The 22544-nt window shown below is 36.5% G+C and overlaps 1 protein-coding gene across 2 annotated transcripts in view; it reads left to right on the plus strand.

Annotated features, from left to right (window-relative positions):
• Positions 1 to 17938, plus strand: part of LOC127062918 (homeobox protein 2-like) — a 29931-nt gene extending 11993 nt beyond the window's left edge. Inside the window, exons 2-5 of one of the 2 annotated variants that reach the window (XR_007781220.1) lie at positions 9660 to 9832; positions 13531 to 13734; positions 13832 to 15809; positions 17408 to 17938. Coding sequence is in view for 1 of the 2 variants with exons in the window: in XM_050991893.1 (XP_050847850.1) it covers positions 9660 to 9832; positions 13531 to 13734; positions 13832 to 14593 (1139 nt within the window). In the remaining variant the exon portion in view is untranslated. Of the gene's footprint in view, positions 1 to 9659; positions 9833 to 13530; positions 13735 to 13831; positions 16148 to 17407 lie in introns of those variants that run through there. The other variant, XM_050991893.1, reaches the window with a different exon arrangement.
• Positions 17939 to 22544: the final 4606 nt, after the last annotated feature.

Raw genomic sequence — 22544 nt, forward strand, 5'->3', positions numbered from 1 at the left:
CGCAGCCAAGGATTGCACGCGAAGGTATTAATATATAATTAACCAGCCTGCTTGTAGATCGTATCTGAAAACCTCCTTATCGGATGGCAGCCCGTCGATTCCAGGGCTACCCGTATTATGCGAAGACCTTTTACGTTGCCTTCCTTAGCCAGCCCGTTCGACGAGCTGCTGTTGCTATTGCTGCCGCTGTTGTTGCTGCTGCTGTTGATGCTGCTGGGACTGTTACATTGCCGTGGGACTACTACCTTCTCCCCATCCTTCGATTTTCTTTTATTTCTTCAACCTTTTGCATCCGAGAAACATCCAAGAGTTTTTTCAGATCGATCGAGACGTGATACCGCGTTTTATATCTAGTACCTATATATATGTGTGTGTGTGTATAATATATATGTTGTACATATGTCGTTTAAGAAATTCTTTCAATCTATCGAATGAGTCCTCGGATAGGATTATTAAGTAATTATGATGAGAATCGTTATATTTATTTTGACTTGTTTGTAATAATTTCAATGAAATTTGAGATAGAAAAAAGTAAAAAAGAAAAAAATAACTACGAGTATTTGAAGGTAACTAGTTAGATTTTACCATGAACCAATATCCGACATTATTTCTTGATATCGTTCATTCATTCTTTTTTTCTTGTCTAGTTTTATCTGACGAGGTCATCGTTTTTCATACTATAAGCCTTATTCATGAAACCATTATGTCAATGTATTTACATATATTGTATATTTAATATCGAATACGAACAGGGTTATACGATCGTGATAATGTAATGACGCTGCTGCTGATCTACGTGAAACTGGGTAATAAAATAAGAAAATGAAAAATGGACCGTAACTAACATTTAATGCCGATCGTATAGAAGTTGTCGTGTTTTACGTGCGTTTGTTCGTATACGAATATAATGATTGATAATCGTCCGTCTTATACGTACGGTAAGTGGTATGACAAGTTAAGAAAAAAGAAATGTTTACCCGCATCGCGATTCTAAAGACATAATAAGCAATCGAAGGTATTCATTAAAAGGAATTAAAAGTATCGTGAGTGATGTTCGTCGTTTGACCAGTCCTTATTGCACCTGTCAGGAATATGGTTTTATTTTTATTACCGATTCGATCCATCTTACAATTTTAATTACGACCCATTGACATATTTTTTCTTCTTTATTTCTTCTTCCTTTGTTTTATAGCAGATTTTATCTTTATTTAGAAGATCTTTTAATACTCGTGCAAAAAATGTAGGAAAGGTAAAAGAGCAAAAATTTTCAATATACGAAACAACTCTGATAACAATCTCATGAATTTGATAAAAACGAGACTCTGTAAGGCGTTTACCCACATAACTACATAAAAAAAACGTTTTCAGTAATAGATGATTTCAATTATTGACGGAAATACCCTTAAGAAATTTTCAATTATCCATACGAAGTAATTGAAAATTAGCATCAACTGACTATGATATACTTAGATTATTTCACGATAAAAAAGTTGATACTATCTCTACGTTAAGAATTGTAAAAGTGTTAAGCGCGTTACACGGTTTTTCTAAAATTTTTACTTTTTCTTCCAAACTCGACTTTTTTAACGTTAGGAAAGATCGAATAAGAGAGAGAAAGAGAGAGAGAGAGAGAAAGAAAAAAAAGAGAGAGTAGCTATTATTGCGGAAAAGGATAGGAAGAGAAAGAAAGAGAAAGAGATTAAAATGGAGATAAAAAAAGAAGAGAGAAGGATATTTAATTCGGTTCTCGTCAGGGCCGAGAGACGAGAACGTGTAACCTGGGGCAACGTGAGGTAAGAGAGGTAGAGAGAAAGGAAGAAAGAGAGAAAGAAAGAAAGAAAGAAAGAAAGAAAGAAAGAAAGAAAAGAAGAATATAGACGGAGAAAGATAGATAGATAGAGAAAGAGAGAGAGAAAGAGAGAGAGAAAAGGACTTTAAGAGAAGGGCCCCGTAGGATTGCTGAAGGGGTGGTGGAGGGAGTGTAACCGGGCGTCAGGAGGATTGATGGCGTCTAGATGCAAATGCAGTCAGTCTGGCACGCAAGCAACGTATCCACCTACCGACGCCTTATGCCAGTTAACGCCTTACAGCTTAATAATCTTGTTCATTCCTCCCTCCATCTCTTCTCCTCCTCCTTCTCACATTGGCAAGCGAGCACCTTACCACCCTTTCTCCGTTCTATTCCGTGTCTTTTATCACTCTCTCGCGTCGGTTAAATTACTTTATTAACCCCCTTTTCTTGGGTCCTACCTTCTCGCGCATCGTTGGAAAACCGAGCTACTGATATATGTGTGTATGTATGAGAAAGAGAGAGAAAAATAAAGAGGGTGGATCGTATTTCTCTGCAGGAAGATTCTAATACATGGAAAATTGGTCTACCGTTTGTTAAACGCTTCTATAATTAACTTCGTATTAATGATCTTAGAAGATTCATTAATATATATATATATATATATATATATATATATATGTGATTATTTATATGGAAAAGGAGTGAGGGAGGATTATATAGAAGTCGTTTAGAAATTGTTTTCGAGAAGATATTAAATAGATTTACTTGGAAAGAGATATATCATCTTTACTTGTTTTATATCGATGTTATATTTATGATACTTATTAAATCATCGGATTCGGTCTTCATCGATTAGATAGATCGATATTTGGATACATTTCTAAGAAACTTCTCGTAGAACAAAAATTTTAATTTTCTTTATAGATTTTATCTTCGAAAATGGAAAAGTATGAAAATAATTTGAACAAAGAAAAATCTCATGAAAGATCGAATGCATTAACCTTTGCGTGGTATCGTAGCGTGGGATGCATTCTGTGCTAATTCTCTCTCGTATTGCTATATTATCCCTTCTATTGTACTCCCCTTCAACATTGATTCATCGCAGTCCAGCAATATTAATTTCTCGAGTCGATAATAGTGAGCTCTTGCTCTATACCATCAAGTAATATATCTACACCTACCTACGTGTAACAATTCGATGTACCAAATGTTTCTAGCATAAAGTTCGAGCGGTAATCTCTATTTATTGAATATTTATCGTTCCCAAGGTATAAAACGTGTTTTAGAATTTGCTTCGAATACGAGAAGTTATTATGGTAGAGACTATTATTTAGTATAATTTCATTAAAAAGTAGAAATGATGATCTTTACGATTTTCCGATAAAAATTCCCGAACAAAAATAGTTTATGTGCGTACGTATAGGTACATATATATATGTGTGTGTATATATATATATATATATATATATATATATATATAACATGAGATTGTCTATAGTAACAGGAGGAAGAGCACCTGGAAAGTTCGTGTGCGATATTCCAGGTAGAAAGTGCTGGTCTCAAGGGTGTCAGGATGTCGTTCCTAACGCTAATGACGTCGTTGACTCTCACTTAACAAGAGACTACCCTCTAAATGGGGGGGTTGCGTTCTGGAAGTCGCTCGTCCAGCCTTTGCTCAGCGAGACCATGATTACGAAACTCGAATTCACTTCTGAATTACATTGCTCGTAAATGCCGTTAACGTCTCTGCAAAATCGTCGGTAAATTAGAGAAGCTAGAAATTAGATCGTACCGCACGAATTCCGTCTGTCTCGAGTTAATTAAAAGCATACGGACGAACGGAGGATGTTGATTTTAATAAAGAAAATATTATCGATTAGTATTTGTTGGTGAAGGAAACAAGTGATTTGGGTTTATCAACTTTCGTATTATTATTCGATGTCGTTACGAACGTGTCAGAAAATATAACGTCCTGTCGGTTGAAAATAAAAAGAAACGTGGAAGGGAAAAAGAGATAGATAGAAAGAGAACGAGGAAGGAGAGGCGGGGTTTGAAGTGCGTATGGAAATATTCGGCGTTCTTGACGCGTTGGGCCCGGGCCGCGTTGTAATTACAATTTAATTGCATGTTATACCGGCCAGAAACGTCCGGACAGTCCATCAGGGTTCTTTCATTAAAAGTTGCATTCACAACTCAATTCGGTTTTTGGCCGGCGCGTAATCAGAGAAGGCAGCAACATAGTAGTGCGTGAGAGAGAAAACGCACAATGTGAACGTATAATATAATTTCTCTCAGAAATCATATTACATTGAAATTTTTATTCTTCTTCTTTTTTGTTTCTTTTTTCTTTTCTTTTTTTTCTCTTTGTTCGAGTTTATAATTCATTGTCCGCGAGCTACAAACGTTGAGAATTCAAAAATCAACTCCAGAACGTAAAACGAAAAACAAATTGGTATTCAATTTGCTCTCGCAAAGAAATTAGATCTCGTCGGCTGTAATTATAAAACAGGATTACAGGAATACGGTTCTGTCTCGTGAAAATTTGACGTATCATTATGATTATCTCTTCGTTGCATTAATTTTCGTTTCTTATTCTGAAGCTCCCTCGACCCTCTTAGCTATCGTTTTATGTCTTACGTTAGCCGAGCGTGATGTCGTAAAACCAGCGTAAAACCATAAAAATATACTCGAGTTTCTCGTATTACGCACGAAGAACCGTACAAACGATTAAAGGGCACCTTGCCATTTCCGATACGTCCCTTTCCCTTTTTGCGCGTGCGCTCGCGCACACACAAGCCGCGGACCGGTTGTTCCTGTCAAAAGGACGTCAAGATAGCACGTAAAAGGCGAAAGCGTTCGTCGATATGCCGCTCGGCTATAATTTCAATTTAATTGCACGTTATTTCGGATATGCGTAAGTGTATCCGCACGCGTACCTATCATTCTCATCCATGTTTGAGTATATGCGTATATAGGTATATACATAAGTGTACGCACATCTCTCTCAGTGTGTATCAATATAACACATATATAAATGCGTAAAGACGAGGAGGCTCATTAAACGCCTTAAGCGAGCACGCCATTCCGCAGTTTGCCTGAAACCTGCCACAACTAGTACAACCACCATCACCACCAAAGTTTCGCTGTCTTCAAAGACGACGTATCTGGGATGTGAATCGAACCATGTTATGAACTTCATCCTTACTTCTCAACTTGCTTGTCTTCTTTCCAATGTCTTATTCATCTTATTGCATATTCATGGAGCTATAAGATAATTAGGAAGAACGATTTAATTGTACGGTTGAATGAGAGTTGATATTTTTTAAGTTTTTTTTTTTTGAAGTTTTAATGAAAAAGGGTTGGAGATAGTTATTGTGATTTCATCATTTTGGTTAAATTAAATTCATTTACTTTTTTCTCTTTAATAATTTAGTCGAGAACTTCGTTATAACTTAGGTTTTCAAAAATTTTGGGGAAAAAAGATTGAAATAGAAAACTTCATGAAGAAAATGAATTTATGATTGCACCTTGTAGGTGGATACTCGCCCGTTGCATGCCAGAACAAAATAAGGCGAGTAGTTAATACGCGACGACGTGCCGCGTTTTTCGCGTGGTATAATCGTATGATGATACGTTACAACTGCGTTGGCTCCCTTAACGACACACGCGACCCTGCGCGAATATCGTTCTGTCCTTCCTTTTATTACTCGACATCTTCGTTTGGATGAACGAAGTAAGAGAAAATATATTTCAGTACGAGAATTCGTCGAAATCTTTTTGACGATCGTACTCGGAAACATTCTGACATAATCTCTTTCGTACATTTTTGTAGCTTACTAATTCACATTCGCAAGATATTTTAATTTTTATATTCATATTTTCTCTTCTTCACTTAAATTTAACGTGTATGATCTCTTATATGTCAACGTGTTTTATTCAATATTTTTTGTATCACGTTAATCTTTTATAAATTCGTACATTCATACATTTATTTTTGGAATTCTATTTCATTTTTTTCATCAGCAAATTCGTTATATAAATCAATAATCAGTTCATGTTCGAAGATTAATGTTATCTCTAAATATAAATTACATTCGATATAGTGAAGTTATGCTAGTATACATAAATTTCATATTGTATCTATCGTTCTTTTTTCTTTTTTAGACACGAAAAAGTGAAGTTGTAAAAGGGTAATAGTATATTCATTCAGAACATAGAAAATTGGTAGGATACATCGCCAACGAGATTTCGAGATTATTAACGCTATTGAAGGAATCTTTCGATTTAACGTGAAGAGAATTCGAAGGAACGCGTGCGTACACCGGATTTACGAAGACGAGTCTTTACTGAGTGGGATAATCCTTCAAGCTGCCACTGTGCACGAGATCCGGTCGAGTACTTATTATGAATTACGGATTATCAATAACGAAGAGGTTCGATCGATATCCATTCTGGTCTCGGTTACCTCGGTTCGAGCAAAGCGCCTCGGGATAAATCGTATCTAATTACGTTGATTAATGAGCGACTCGATGATTTTTTTCTTCCTTTCGGCGATGTTCAGTATACGTTCACTTTACCTACAGGATTTTACGTAGATGTTAGATCTTAATTGGCCGATGTATGCGTCTACGTTCTAAAGCTATTCATTAAATTCGAATATTATATACAAATAAGAAATCGTTCTTTCAAACTAGACGTTGACCTCTCTTTTGAAACGTTTTAAACCATTGATATATGTTTTGTAATAAATTTAATAAAGTTCGTGAGCAAATATTTTTTCATGGTAAAAATTTGAAATTTCTCATTTTAATTATTGAATCTTAAGTAATTCGTCATATTTTTTATCTATTAATAAATTTAAGATTATACTTTTGGATGGATAATATCAGTGAATAAATTAGCATTGATCGTTCTTGAACAAACGAAAAATATGTTAAAGGTCAACAAATATAAGTTTTAGATTGAGATTTCTAATAGTATTAGATCTCTGATAGCTGATGGGAAGGGAGATGTTGACGAATAGTATCCTCTACCAATAATTAAACGATCTTTTGAAAGGAAAAGACGAGAAGGATGAGGATCAGTCGAAGAGTCAATAAATCACAGTTGCTCGCGGTCACGAAACGAAACTTGGCCGAAACGCGAGAACTTTGGCAATTTCTTCGACGAACTTGCCCGTTCGTCGGTTTAACGAGCGAATTTATTCTCTATCTCTCTTTCTCTCTCTCTCTCTCTCTCTCTCTCTCTCTCTCTCTCTCTTTTCTACAATACGGCTTCGGCGTGTTCACGGAAATGGCGGCCAGCTATATGAAAAGGAGAGGAATTTCGGGAGAGTATGAGAGATACTCCGAAACGAATGACATCGTAAAACTGTGGATTGTAAAGCTACGGAGAATGAAACGCTGGCGAAGGTTTGCCTCGTTCCTTTTAATTCGGTGAACCAAAATTGAATCCTCTCCTCGTGAAATCATCGGGCCCTCGTGTCACCACGTTCCTTATTACCTTTCGCCAATAACTTTCTGCTTTTTTAAGCGAACAAGATATCTCGTGACGCGTTATTAATTTCGTTGGGCTATTTGTTCAAGTCATATCTTTAATAATAATACTTCGAAGTAGATTATTATTCTCTGGTAACATCTACAACTTAAATTTCGGATGATATTAATGAATGGATTAATTTAACGAATTACGTTTCTCTCAGGATAAATTAATTTAGACATCGAAGAGGATGTAATTTGTACACGTTAACCGGTTCGATTATTTATCCTATAGCTACTAGGAAAGAATATTAGGGAACATGAAAAAAGGGGAAAAAATAATTTGTTCGTTAAAATTCGATATCCTTGCGGTTGTACTCGAAAATAACTACAAAATTAGTCGATTCATTATACTCGTATGTATACACTCCGATCCATCATTCGCCGGCTGTATTACCCATCGCCGAGCGACTTCCTCTCCGTTTTCTCGAATAAAAGCAAAAAGAGAAGAAATAATTTGCGAGGAGTAGAACGTCGACTGGTAACTCTCATGGAAAATGGCCGAACGGGAAGACGACCATTACCTGAAGATTGTTTAACTCGTTATCTCATAAATTATTTAACGCCAGCGATGCAGCCGACAATGTTTATCGGCTTTCTCGTAATTACCCTCGATGATAATAATAGAGGGTGCTATGGAATGCGAGTAATAAAGAATAGATAAACGAGTGTCGCGCTTTTATTAACGGAAAGATTCATAAATTTACTTTCAGATCGTTTCGCTTTACTAGTTCGAAGCTTTTCACGTACTCTTCTGTCTCGATTAACATAATTACTGAGCTATCATAAACTTTCGTAAATCATTGTTGCGAACAAAAAAAAAGTAACTTTGGAGGACATCATTGGAATACATAATTAGAAACATTTTACCCGTACGGCATGAGGCGCATAGCCTGAGAATTTAAAAACTTAGGAGTAAGTACCTAGATGTCGATATTTACGTCAAACTCGACTGAGTTTTTTCGTAGTAGAATTTTCGTAAAGAAATAGAGGAACTAGGTTCGCACCAGCCGAGAATGCCAAAAATTTATTATTCGTGGGTATATTCGGCATAACACGCAATAAAGACGAACGATAATACCACGAGCTTCGTTTCGTAATGGTCTATTTTCGTGATCGAGCCTGGAGTTTAGAAGAGAAAGGATCTTTCGTCGTCTCCTTCTTTGCCGTTTCCTCTTTATTTTTATATATGTATGTCTAGGTATATATACGTGCGTGCGCGAGCACACTCATACATGCAAAATGTACACATACGTAATATATACGGATGTCTATATATCGATTAAGATAAGGATTCTCTCTCGGGCGAGTATCGCCAAGTCAATCATAATTTCCGATCTTTTATTCAATTCTGTGTGTTCCCTGGTATATTAGCATACATATGTATCTATGTATGTATGTGTATATATATATAATATATATATGAGCACTGGTAAAAGAGATTCACCGTACGACAAGGAGGAAAGAGGACGAAACGATCACTGGGACTGGCAGATCCCTGAGGAAGATACGGACCTACCGTATGCTGGAGCATTCTCATAAAATCACTGAAATTCCATGTTTATTCAATATGTCGAGATTTCAGATTCGTATTTCGCTTTATCTGCACGAATAGAGAAAAAGAGAGAAAGAGAGGAAGTTAAATGTTAGGTGGTTTGGAAGGGTGGTGTAGAAGAGAGGGTAGATCGGTATGATGGTTGCTCCATGTTCGTCGACTATTTTCCTGCAGATAAGCCTCGATTCTCGATTCGAACGTCTTCCACGTTTATAGAAGGCAGACATAGCACGAGTTGAGTCGGACATGCGACTCACGAAACGTCTTTCGTAGACGAAACCTTTTCGAAGCACCGTAAGCATCTACGAGAAAATACCCTCTCGAGGTCAGCGTTCTCATAAATTCGTTTCGGATCAAAATTGATTCGATTATACATTTTCTGCTATCTCTATTAGTATTAGACGTATCGTATTTCGTACTTATATACACGAATTAGCGAGGACGATGACAGCAATCGTCCAAAATGTTATTTTGAATATTGCATGCTAATCTTTCATATATATTTGCATATATCTATTTATAAAAAGCGAAGGGTAAACGAAATTGATATGAATTAATTCATAATGTTTTCAAATCGTAATCGAAACAAGTTTTTTCTTTCCTTTTTTTCTTTTTGTTTTTTGTGCTTTCAATAGCAATAATTGCCCAGTTTGTAAACAGAAGAAATTAAAAGAGATTTCTCTTGGTTAATTTGATATTAGGTCATTTAATCAATCGATTTTCGTGTGTTAAAACAATAACGTTGAAGATGACAATTCTTTTTTCCTCGTTTCAGGCTGCGATGGCGAATCCGACGAAGGTGGTAGCAAAAGACGAAGGAGCAGGACTAACTTTAATAGCTGGCAACTGGAGGAATTGGAACGAGCCTTCCTGTCGAGTCATTATCCCGATGTATTTATGCGGGAAGCTTTGGCAGTCAGACTTGAACTGAAAGAAAGCCGCGTCGCTGTGAGTACCTTATTCCTTCCTCCTTTTTCTTTTTTCTTTTTTCCTCCTTCTTCCCGCTCTCCTTCTTTTTGTTCCTTTTAAAGATTATTAGCCTGATCAGAATACCAAGACAACTTTTTCTCTGGAGATGATCCTCTTACCACCGGTAGTACCGACGATAAAATATATTCTTCTGCAGGTGTCGTGCCTGGATACAAAGTCTTTAAGCTCGTATCAACGTTAAAGCTTGATATATAGTTTGTAAAGTAACCTACTAGCGTGCTACTTTGTGGACGGTCTTAAAATATAGATAATACCTGAGTGCCGAAATTCCTTCCTCGTGAGATGATCCATTTTATAACTTTCTTTATTGTTCAAGATAATTGTCGAACAGGGGACGACAAATTATCATTTCGTTCATTTTACGAGGATCAAAAGGAAATAGATATTTTTTTTTTAAATTGCAAGTGTAACAATGTTTTAAGAAATTGTTAAAAAAAAAAAAAGAAAAAACGAATGCTTTTCAAATAAAAAAGGATCGTTGACGTTTCAGATACGTATGTATAAGGGAAGTTATGATGTAAAGAAAATGTAACTTTATTCGGCCATTTTCATAATGCGAAGGGAGACGGAGAAAGAAAGAGAGCAGCGTCGATTCGACGACGCTTTACATTGGCGTATTTTTCGTTTATAGACACTACACTTCGAGATCGGTCGTTGTGATACGCACGAATTTAAAGTCACTTCGGAATCGTGTTTCGAGGGTTGATGCTCGACAGACGTCGGGGGTGGCTCCGCGTTACCGACCTTTGCCCCTTGGCCTGACTATCTCTCTTTCTCTCTTTTTCTCATGGGGGTAGTTAGTCCATCTGCTACATTTTGAATGCGGTTACCTCTGAAGAAAAGCACCCGAATCCCGGTCAAATATGTTCGAGGGTGCTAAACCGAAAGAGATCTATCTCGTATAACGTACCCTCGTCCCTCTTCAAATCGATCGTCTCTATTTAAATAATGACCGGGCCCGGGATGTTTAAGGTAGCCTATCGACGAAAGGGAGCTCGTAACTTTCGATTCTTCAACGTCATTTTTATCTTTCTATCATAAGTTTGTTTCTCTTCCGCATTTCTGAATATTTTTTTATTATTATCTTTTATCATTAATTTGTTTTTACAAACGAGAGAGAAAGAAAGAGAAAGATTCTGAAATAAAGTTATATCGATTAATAGTATTGTAAAATATATAATTTATATTATTGTGTATAAGAGTTAAACCATCTTATTTTCTTTCCTTATCGTTTTGCATGTATTTTTATTGCTACTTTATTGCTATTTTTTTTATACGAATTAATCTAAAACGAAAAACCCATACTTGTGAACTAAATCGTGAAATATGTAATTTATATTCACTGTAAAGTTTTATGCCTTAAAAAGAAATTTTTTGAAGGAAATTTTATATCATTATAAAAATCATATAAAAAGTTATTAAATATCGAACATTCCATTTTCTCTATCAAAGAGACTTATCGATCTTTCCATCAGAGAAGAGAACCAACTTAGGGTGGACCCTTAATTTCACGGCTGATCTGCCAAAGGGCTACCCTCGAACTAAGAGGGCCCTCTTCGACAAGGATATTTAAATTTACGCGCTTAGACACGCTTCGAGCAGCTTCCGTTCGACTTCTACCGAAAATATCGACAGGGATACGTTTTTTGATGGAGAGTTGCATATTCAAAACGAGTACGACCATAAGTTGAACGTAATAGAATCACGATAAGATTACATTAGTTGAAAGATATTCTTATTATTAATAAAATTTAAAGTAAAATGAGATTTATACAAAATTAAAGTCGATTAGAAAAAAAGAAAAATTGTTAGGTTTTGAGTCAATAACAAAAAATTATACTCTCCTCTCTAAGAGTATCAGATATAAATCTGAGACCATGTGAGAGAGAAAGACAAGGAAAAAGATCGTGGATGATAACCTAAACTGGTGACACGGTGTCACACAGCCGGTGCGTCTCTCTTCGAGAAAGGGACATCACCGCGATGGGAAACGGTTCTTTTAGATTAGATAGACTCGATCCCCGCAATAGATAACCTCACGAAATACGGGTGCTTTTGGACGAGCGTTTAAAAAATATTGTCACGTAGAGAGATAAGCGGATGACATCGTCGAATCGACAAAACTGGGAGCTCTTCACGAAGGATACGTGAAAAGATTCGTTTACGGTACAACGAATTTGAAACGATTCATTTTCCTTTTTTCCTTCTTTTTTATCATGCAACATATATAAAATTCCCATTACAGTAATTTATTTCGAAACATTACATATAACTTATCCTTAATAATTTTTATATTTAAAAACGAAGACTTTTGTTCTCTCCTTTTTTCATTTCCTTCTTTATTTTTTTTTCAATAATCTTACGATTAGAAGGGAAGACACGAAGTTATCGTTCAAAGATAGCTATAAACGCCACGTAGGGGAACACGAAAGAGGATGCCACTGGTATTTTCCTGACGTGTGATTGGTCGTAGAACAGTTTGTTAGACGTTATCGTTAAGCGATAGTTTCTGACATGTAACGGTAATAACCTTACGCTAACGCTTTCCCACGCATCACTCTTAACAAGCCACAGCTGCACCCATACCGATTTCTCCTAATGCTCTTCTTCGTTCCTTCGTGTGCACGGAAGTGCCGATAATTATCGGTCGTCAGTGCATACCCACGCGAAATGTAAAATGAATTTACATAATCCATACTCTTGTTGGATCGATCGATCGATCGTTCGTATTGATTAATTGTTAATTACGTATCGTTAGTAACCGAACTTCCTTAGCTAATAAATTAATTTCTCATATATATATATATATATATATATATATATATATTTATACAAATATTAATAAACGTATAAGAGCTATAAGATGTTGTAAATTGTTTTAATATTAATTTTAGCTAATGGTGCTATTAATTATGTTTGAACAGAAAACGAATTTTCCTGTTTGATTTCCTTTAGAAGAAAATAGAGGAAAGAGAGAAAGAAAAAGACATCAGGAAATTTATGGGGACGTTTTAACTGGTGTTCCTGAAATTCCAGCGTTGTTGAGCAAATTGTAGGAGAGAACGCACGATTAGAGATGATGGTCGGGAGAAGTCATAAAGGCGTACGACGTGATGAAGGTGTTTCAGCGGTCGAAGAGGGCTATTGATCTTTGGTTGCGTGTGAGAGCAGCGCCACGTATTGGCCAACCCTCGCAACTAATGTCTTCATCCCTCTCCTCCGACCGCCTACGCGAGCCCTGTTCGTTTCCTCTTCCTCTCTTCTCTATTGTTCTCCTCTCTTTCTCTCTATCTCGTTCTCTTTCCCTCTCTCCTCTTTCTCTCTCTCTCCCTTTCTTGCACACGTTGACTCCGCACGCCATCCCTAAATCGTGCTTCACGCTACGCGAGTATTCACGCGAATACGACCAAAGGGTTAGTGTTCTTGATGTATCAGGACACCCTCGGGGGTCGTTGGTCCTTCGTCCAACAGCAAGAGACAGACATTGCTTCTTCTCCTGTAATTTTGAATCTGAACATCTTTATTGAGACTAAAGAAAAAAGAAAGGTGGGGAAAGGGAAACCTGATATCGTTCAAAGTATGCAAATTTGCAAATTCGTAGAAAAAAATTAGAAGATTCGTCGTTGATTGCGAGCTCTTCTTGTTCTCTGTTTCAGGTATGGTTTCAAAATCGAAGAGCAAAGTGGAGGAAAAAGGAACATACGAAGAAAGGACCTGGTAGGCCGGCACACAACGCTCATCCTCAAAGTTGCAGCGGTGAACCGATACCACCCGAGGAATTGAGGAGGAAAGAACGTGAAAGGCGGCAAAAAAAATTGTTGAAAGCTCTTGAGCGACAACAACGAAAACTCGCCGCTAAGGTAAGCAAGAATAATTTAATTGAAATTGTTAGATATCTTCTAATGATTTCTGAAAGAATCTCAAAATCACTTCGAAAACTTGTTTCAATTGTTCCAGGGTATAACAGTGGACTTGTCGACTTTAAGAGCCGAGTGGGAGTCTCGAACAGCTGCGGCGTCAGGTAGCAATTCTCTAAGCGGCCATCTTGGAAATTCCTTTGGGCATTTAGGTAGTAACAACGAAAGTAGCAGCGTCTCCGGTTCTGGTAACGACGCTAACGAAGAGATCGACGTTGTTGGGGGTTTGGATTCCTGTAGCGAAAGTGGAAGTGAGAGAGTCGATTCAGCAGCCGACGGTTCCATTGATGGGGAGTCTTATCCAAGATTGGTTAATGGCAGTAACGATCAGACAGATCAGAGACAGAGCTCGAATCACGCGAGTACCAATACACAAAATCCGAACTCGTCTTTGAGTCTGGATCATTTGAATCATCAACAAGGTATTCATCATTGGGGTTTGAGTCTTCTCGAGCGAAGACGGGAATTAGTGAATATATCTGCGGTCCGACAGGCAGCGAATAATAGTAACAACAACAATAACAACAATAACAATAACAATGTTACTCGACTGATTAGGCAACAAAGTAACGAAGAGGACGTTCAAAGTAGCAGCATAGACTTGTCCGTGAAGGGTCGCGAGGAGAGGAAAAGGCTGAATCCATTTTCTATCGACAGTCTACTCGGTAACAATAACAGGACAAGTACACCTGTAATTAATCAGAACGAGCATCGAGCTTCCACACCTACGTTGTCAAATGGAAGGGAGTCAAGTACTCCGACGTCACCTATTTCGGTGCCCACTTCGCCGTCCACGACGTAGTGACGTTTCGATAGTTTAGTCCGATTTTCTGTATGTTCATTTTTGACGAAGTCGAATGAAGAAAGACGTTGACGTGTCGGTTTCGGACTTTTGATATTCTTTCAATTCAAATATCGTGATCGTCCGAGTAATTAAACACGTTTATCAGAAATTACAAATGAATACAGGACTTATCGGTAACTTCGATAACTTTTCGCGACCGAAGTAAATCTTCCAAACTTCCAAAGACTGGGGCTATCGAGAAAGAATAATAAAAAAAAAAAAAAAAGTATAAAAACAAAACTTCTCAAAGAAGTTACGAGTCTGTAACGTGTTTCCAAGATATCACCTAAGGGATAGACCAACAACAACGATTTACTTTGACAAAGCGAAGGAAGAGAAAAAAAAACAACGCCTATATCAGTTACGACATATCTGCAGCGAGTGGACGCCGATTTGAACGAAGTTTATCTTTCGCTAGGGCATACGCGAGGTGAAAGATAAATGAAGAGGAGAATGTGCAATAAAATACGAATGGGTAGTTCGAAATGACTTCGGTCAATAATCGGAACGATGTCGTGATCGATAGTACCGAAGGTAAAAGTGTGAATCGTGCATGCGTGGTTCTTTGACGTGTGATAGTGATAGAAGAAGATAGCTAAGAAAAGATGATGGAAAGAGGAAAAATATCGAATTAAATGTGTGCGCGTGTGTGTATATGTGTGTACGTGCGAGTGCATGTGCGTATGTACGTGTGCGTGTGTGTCCATACAAGAGAGAAAGAAAGAGAGAAAGACAAATAGAAATGAAAGACAAGCATGTGTATTTAATGTATATAATTAGATCCAAAATAACGGAGGATTCACGTTTTATTTAATTCACGTAGCTGATAAAAAGCAAGTGTTCGTCGAATCGCGGATATTATTTAAATTTTAAAGCAATAGAGATTTCGCCTGGTATACCTATGTATATAATAGAAGAACTTATAAAAGATCTAGGCAAGCGCGATAAGCCGAAATAACGACAAAGGGATACAGAAAGGGATGCGTTTTCCTTTGACCCTCATTCACACATTCACATCGAGCATAAACGTTGGCCGGTGGAAAGTTGTGGGAAAGCGAGGGAGAGAGAGAGAGAAAGAGAGAGAGGGAGAGAGAGAGAGAGAGAGAGAGAGAGAGAGAGAGAAGGAAGGAATGAGAAGAATAAAGCGATGCCATAAAATCCAGGATGCAAGATAGTACGTATCATATATCCATTAAAAATATATTAATTTATTCTCAAGACTATGCTGCTCGTTCAATCCTAACAACCTTATCCACTTCATTCATTCATAGGCTCCATATTATATCCGGAACAAACTTTTGCTTCGTGCTCCTTTTCTCGCCATTATCTTGATGAAATAATTCTTCATCAAAAATCTTCATCCTACCAATAATTTCGAGAAACAAAAATTATTTACTCGAAACGCGCTCAAACATTACGTCACGATTTTAATTGTTCGCTTTGAACTTTTTGATATTTAGACTGGAAATGATAATAAATTCATGCTCGAAAAATTTCGGTACTTTCAGTCGTCTCTGCTTCGATTATTAATATTCGAATAATAATAATAATAATAATAATAATAATAATAATAATAATAATAATAATAATAATAATAATATTAATATTAATATTAAAATTAATAATGGCAGTAATAATATTTTTATTAATGAGAATAATTAGTTTTTTCAGAAAGTAAAACAAATTCATTCAACATGGTTTGCATTATTGTGTTATTTTTTGTCTTCTTTTTCATTAATCTTCGTTCGCCTCTTTTGCGTTATCATATCAAAGCTATGTTAATGCGCGAAATCGCAAATCCGCCGAGTTTGCGCGTGCATATACACATACAAATGTAGATTGTATGTATCTACGTGGGTTACCCTGTCCCATTCGTAATAATTTAAAGCGCGCGTGCGCACCTAGTTAATTACATGTTTATCGCGGAGCTCTGCTAGTTCGTCGTAATTTACGACGAGGCGATTGCACCCGCGCTCGCTCGTGTCTCCGTGCCGAATCGTGGACTTTAAACGAGATCGAATTTTTTTTTTTTTTTTATTTCCTTTTCTTTTTTTTCTGTTTTCATACGCTTTAAGTCGACATTTACTTTTAATCTTGCGATATCAACTCGAAAACACGACATTAACTTCAAGTTGATTTCCGATTTTCAATCAACTTATTGCATCATGTCATTTTATTATTGTTATTATTATTTATTCAATGTACAAGACAAACCCTACGATACGTATAAATAATATTATTGGAATGAGCTGATATTTTCTTCATATTGATGCCAATTAAGAATGATCGTTAATGAGATTTCTGTTTTTGTGCTACGTTCTACATGCATTGTGTTGCTTCTGAGCGTACGTATATATATTTATGTATATAATATATGTATATTAGCCTCTGAACGTTACGTTGCATTGGTACGATAAGCTTTGAATCGAAGTAATAATTAATAAATCACGGGTGTATTATTTCCGTAGTGAAACAAACCAATAGAAGTTGACTTTATCGTGTATCGTAGGGATATTATTGACATGAAACGCATTCCGTACTCGCAATAACATTTACAACTTTATTGAAGCACGATCCCTCGTGGATTGATTCATTTCATCCGCGAGAGATAGGACGAACGAGAAAGGGAGAAGGCAAAAGCTTTGAAAAGATATTCCAGCTTGTCGGTTTCATCGAACAGCAAAATATAGACTGCTCGAGAAATTTAATTTATATTCCATTATTAACCAGACAATGACATATTACAATCAGTAATGATATTTCATTCTATAGTGACATGAAGAAAGAGATGAAAGGGAATCGACTGAAATCGTTGTAAATTTGCTCTCAATATGGTGATGCAAGAAATAATCTGTCCAATCATTCCAAGTAAATAAAACTTTTCCAATTGCAACACGGTAAGTCGGATATTTTTAGCAATGATTAAAAATAATCAGAGTTAGAAAATTTACATAATAGAACGTACATTATTTGAAATTTATGAAAAATAATTGGTAAAAATGAAATAAAATCTTTTTTTCAAGATACGTTTTTATTGAACTTATTTTTTAATTAGAATTTTCGAAGAATTTACCGATTTTTTGATCGAAGAAAGAAAAATTGTTAGTTCATTATAAAAGAGAAAGAGTCGAAGCGAAGGAGTAGGAGTAAGAAAAGATGGCGGAAGACGGCGGTCGTCGTCGTCGCGCGATTTATGTGCTTCGCGTGTGTGTTAGTTCGTGCATGCGCAGCGTTTACGCGCGCGACTGGACGCCTCCTCGACAAAAGGCCATTGTGCGCATCGTCGAGCCCTCTGTAATATTATTATTCACGTAGAAAGGAGCGTCGCTGTGCTCGATGGACCGATACTTCTTTCGTCGCGAAGATAGTCTTCATGAACGATCATCGAAAGATTTTTTGCCGATTATATACGTATAACGCATTCTTCAGGTAAGTTTATTTTTCTTTCTAACCCTTTCTCTCATTTTCTCATTTTAAACATCTTACGATATTATAATTTTCTTAGATATCGAATAAAAATAATCGATTACTTGCGCGATAATATATTTTCTATTTCAAATTGCAAAATATAAATTATTATAATGAAATCGATTTCCATAAAATATTATTTCACGATTTTAATGAAGTTTCAATTAATAGTTCAAAAAAATTAAAAGATAGAGATCACATGGCTATTATAATATTTGTATAGATCATAATAGGATCGATCAAATGCTATCTTATAACAATACAACCTTTAAAGTTAACGAGTAATCCGGGTAAGCTATTTACAAACATTTTCTTTGAAAGTCTCCGTGTTGATAGATCGAGGGTAATAGTAGAGAATAATCGGAGAAAAAAGGGAGTGGGGAGAGAAAAACTCAAGATCAACAATGAAGGCGTCTCTTTTCTTAACGAAGGAAGATCGTCGACGATCTCGTAAATCCTTGGATTATTAATACCTGGCAGTCTTCGTGCGTGAATCCGGCAGGTGGTTGGCCGGCCACCTCTAATCGCGATCCCCGAGAATAATTTACGTTCGTATTCCTCGGGTGCCGAAGAAGGAAACGTTAACGACTATCGGGGGGCCTTTCGAGCTTCTCTCTCTATCTTTATCTCTCTCTCTTTCTGTTGCTCTCTATCTCTCGCGTGATTTCCTCGTCGATCGTGTGCCGAGCCAGGTGACCGGGACTCGACTCGATCTGTACTTCCTCTTATCCTTTTCCTATTTCTTCTCTAATCTTTTATCATTTCTCTACCGTTTTTTATTTTTATTCTGTCGAACGGAAACCCGATCATCGCAATTCTTAGATTCTGATCTCTAAAGTATTGGATTAAGAAGAATTGTAATAGAATCGGCGAAAGGTGTCTTACGTTAACAGTGTCGTTCATTTTAAAAAAATGTCCAAAAATATTATTCAATGGAAGCGAGATTTATCAGACGACGAAGACTCGTAGTAAACATAATCGTTCAAATCCTTAAAGAACAAAGGAGATAAAGTTCCAGTCTCCTCGTAAGCAAGGTGTAAGACGATCGAATTCGATCCAATAGATCAGGCGGCAGATTCCTTACCAGTTATTACAAGAGGTCGAAGGTCGATCGCTCGCATAAACCATTTAGGCCCGATCGACTATCGATACCGATATTTCCCAGAGGTATCGACTATCTTCTCCGTCGATCTCTTGCTCGGACAGGACCTCGTTCTTCTTCCTTTCTCTCTTTCTTTCTCTCTTTCTCTCCCTCTCTTCCTCCCTCTCTCTTTTTCTCATTTTCTTTACCATCGTACTTCCCATCTATAGGACCATCCACTCTCACCCACGCTGGACCAGATATCAAATATCTCCCCTTGACTTCTTCCCTTTCACTTTTTTTTTCCTGTATTTTTTGTCGTACTATACAACGTGTTCGTGATAAAAAACCAAACTGCGTGGATACCCATTACTATGTATTAATTAATCCATCTAATTAATATTCCATAAGTAAATATTCGATAATATTCTATTATATTCTATATATCTTATATTCTATATAGTAAACCGTCATGAGATATCGATAAAAATTGCGATCGAACAGCGAGAATTTTTTCGAGTGTAAAATAATTAAAAGAAATCTTTAATGATATTTATAACGAAGAATGAAAGAAAAAGAAAAGAGAGATCGAGTGAGGAGGAGAGGAAGTTGAGAAAAAAAATAAAAGGAATACGAAGATTACATACAGCGAAATTAATGATAAGTTCAAGCGACCAATGCGGATTATTCATTTTTCTTCTTTGATATCAGCATTTATAAGTATAGAATTTACAAGAATATAAACAGGATTTAGAACAGAAAAAAAATATAATTTATTCATTAATTTTATTGATCTATTATTATACGTTACTTTTGTTATCTAATACTTTAGTATAGTAATATTTTAGTCTTTTTATTTTACTTAATATTTAATGCTTATGTATATTGCGAAAGATGAATAATATGTTTTATTATCGCAGCTTAAAGTAATAAGTATTTTTTGAGTCGACACATACACACACACACACATACATATACATATGTATATATATATAAGATATTTTGAATGTTTTTAACAAGGTTGAATGCTTTTAAGAAGGTTGTTTTTCATAGCTTAAAAGAAAAACATTGTATTTGATTACAAAGTCATAAAGAGACAGATGTTTATTAAATAGTTATTCATATTTCTCATTCAGTATGAGTAATCACGTTTCTTAGAATTATCAAAATAATGTTTACTAATAGATTGTTAAATATGTTTGCCCTTCTGGCGTAATGTATTGTTTGCCGTACTTGTGTATACGTATATGTTCGCTTTGACTTCTATCTATAAGCAACGATATTTAGTTAGATATTAGACAGGAAGATGTATAGACGTAATATTGGTTTCTCGGTTTGTTACTAATTATCTAAAAATTTTTCTCTATCCGTTTTACACTCGAATACGATAATAAGTTATTATTCAACGTGTAAGTCATAAGTTTTAAATGGGAAAAAAAGAAAAAATTATCTCTGTCTTCGGAATTATCTCGAAAGGTATGATCGTGCCAACGGCTAGTAGAGAATTCTTTAAAAAAACTTATAAATGCGATTCACTCTATAAGACAGATATGTACCATAATGGGATTATAATTATGACATTATAATTATGGCATTATAACGAACAGGCAAAATTATCATCAGCGATTGGAACGCATCCGAACGAATAACAAATTCGATCTATCTCGAGATGACAAATCTTTTCCTATTGTCGATAATAAACCAAAAAAAAAAGAGAAAGATAGATAGGAGGAATTATCCGGGTAAAAGAATCACATAAGTTATATCTCGCGTAGAACGATTTAAGTCATGCAAACAAATGTCGCGAAATTGTGAACGTTAAGTACTATTATCTGCGTGCATATACCTACGTCATGTCGAGAAAGTCAAAAACATGGATCCAGCCGTGAAGAGGAAGCAAAAGGAATAAGATTTATTACAGCGATTACGGGTAAGTAAGAGGAACGGACATCGTTCGATGCTCCTTATCGAGCTTATTAACATTGAGCGATAAGGTGACTGACACGCTGATGGTTCCAGGAAACTGAAAGTCACTGCAGCGAGAGGAAAAGAGAGAGAAAGAGAGCAGGTGTGTCCGGTTAGATCGAACGACAAAGTAGCGTGCGATTTCGTGCAATCTTGTGTCTTCATTTTGTGAAAATATTATTTTTCGAAAGAGAGAAAGAAAGAAAGCAAGCCTGTGTATGATAAAAAATAAAAAAGAAAGAAAGAAAGAGAGAAAGAGAGAAATTAAGAGATACGCGATAGATGTAAGAAACGACTTAATAGGCGGAGTACGAAATGTATGCTCATCCAATTTATGTACATACATAATGGGAAAGCGTTCCAAGAAATCTTGAAAGAGCGAGTAAGATTTTATGGCTGTTGTAGGATATTGAAAATCGTCTTTCTCTCTTTCGACAATAAGAATTGCGAACGACGCTGTTGGTGGTGGGTTTCCAAAAGGGAGTTTGAGAGGTGCTCGAGTGGTGGAGATGAGAGATAAAGAATTAATAGGCGCTTTTGGCAGAGAGCCCTGTCTGCCTAACTGGCGGGAACAAATTTTATTACCAAATTTTATCCACGCCCGTGTGCGCCAAGATGGCTGATATATCCGTATCGGCGCGTAGTACCTTTTCGATCGCGACCTCTCTTTTTCTTTCTCTCTCTCTCTTCCTCCCTCTCTCTCTCTCTCTCTCTCTCTCTCTCTCTCTCTCTCTCTCTCTCTGCTGGATGGCTGTAGCAACTACGTATCTGCGAATGTGTATATACTTTTTTTGCGAAAGAAAAGATGCATCTTAGAAGGCCACACAAGCTGGCAGGATCAAACTTCGATCCTCGTTCGTTTCACTTTCTCGTAAAAATCGATTTCCAATCTTTCCTACAGCCTAAAGCGATAAAAGATAGAAAGATTTGCTCCTGAGGAGTTTGAAAAGAGCTTGCCATCGTACTCTTTCTTACTCCTTTCTTTTACCTTTCTACCGAACGCGAATCAACAAGGTAAAGAACTGTGAAAGGAGGATTCACGTTTGTATTTTCTTAAGAAGAGCAAACGAAAAAAAATGTTGACCCGGTTTAACGCAATCGACCGCCGCGAGTCATATTTCAGCGAGACGTTGGAATCGTGGATAGTTTTGAAGTTGGACCGAACAGTTGAACCTTTGCTTTCAAAGTTACGAGCTCTTCGGTCGTCTTCTCGAGCCTATACTATCACATTTGTAAGTCTGCCGTTCTGTGATGTTATTACAAGTTCGAACCGATACAACTGAATTCCCTAGAACGTTATACTTCCAGGAGAAGATCTTGCGATTCCATCGAGAAAATGAAAGGAATGGCGAAAACAGAGAGAAAGAGATAGAGAAAGAGAGAAAGAGAAATAGG

Source organism: Vespula vulgaris, chromosome 4 (assembly GCF_905475345.1).
Source record: "Vespula vulgaris chromosome 4, iyVesVulg1.1, whole genome shotgun sequence".
NCBI lineage: Eukaryota > Metazoa > Arthropoda > Insecta > Hymenoptera > Vespidae > Vespula > Vespula vulgaris.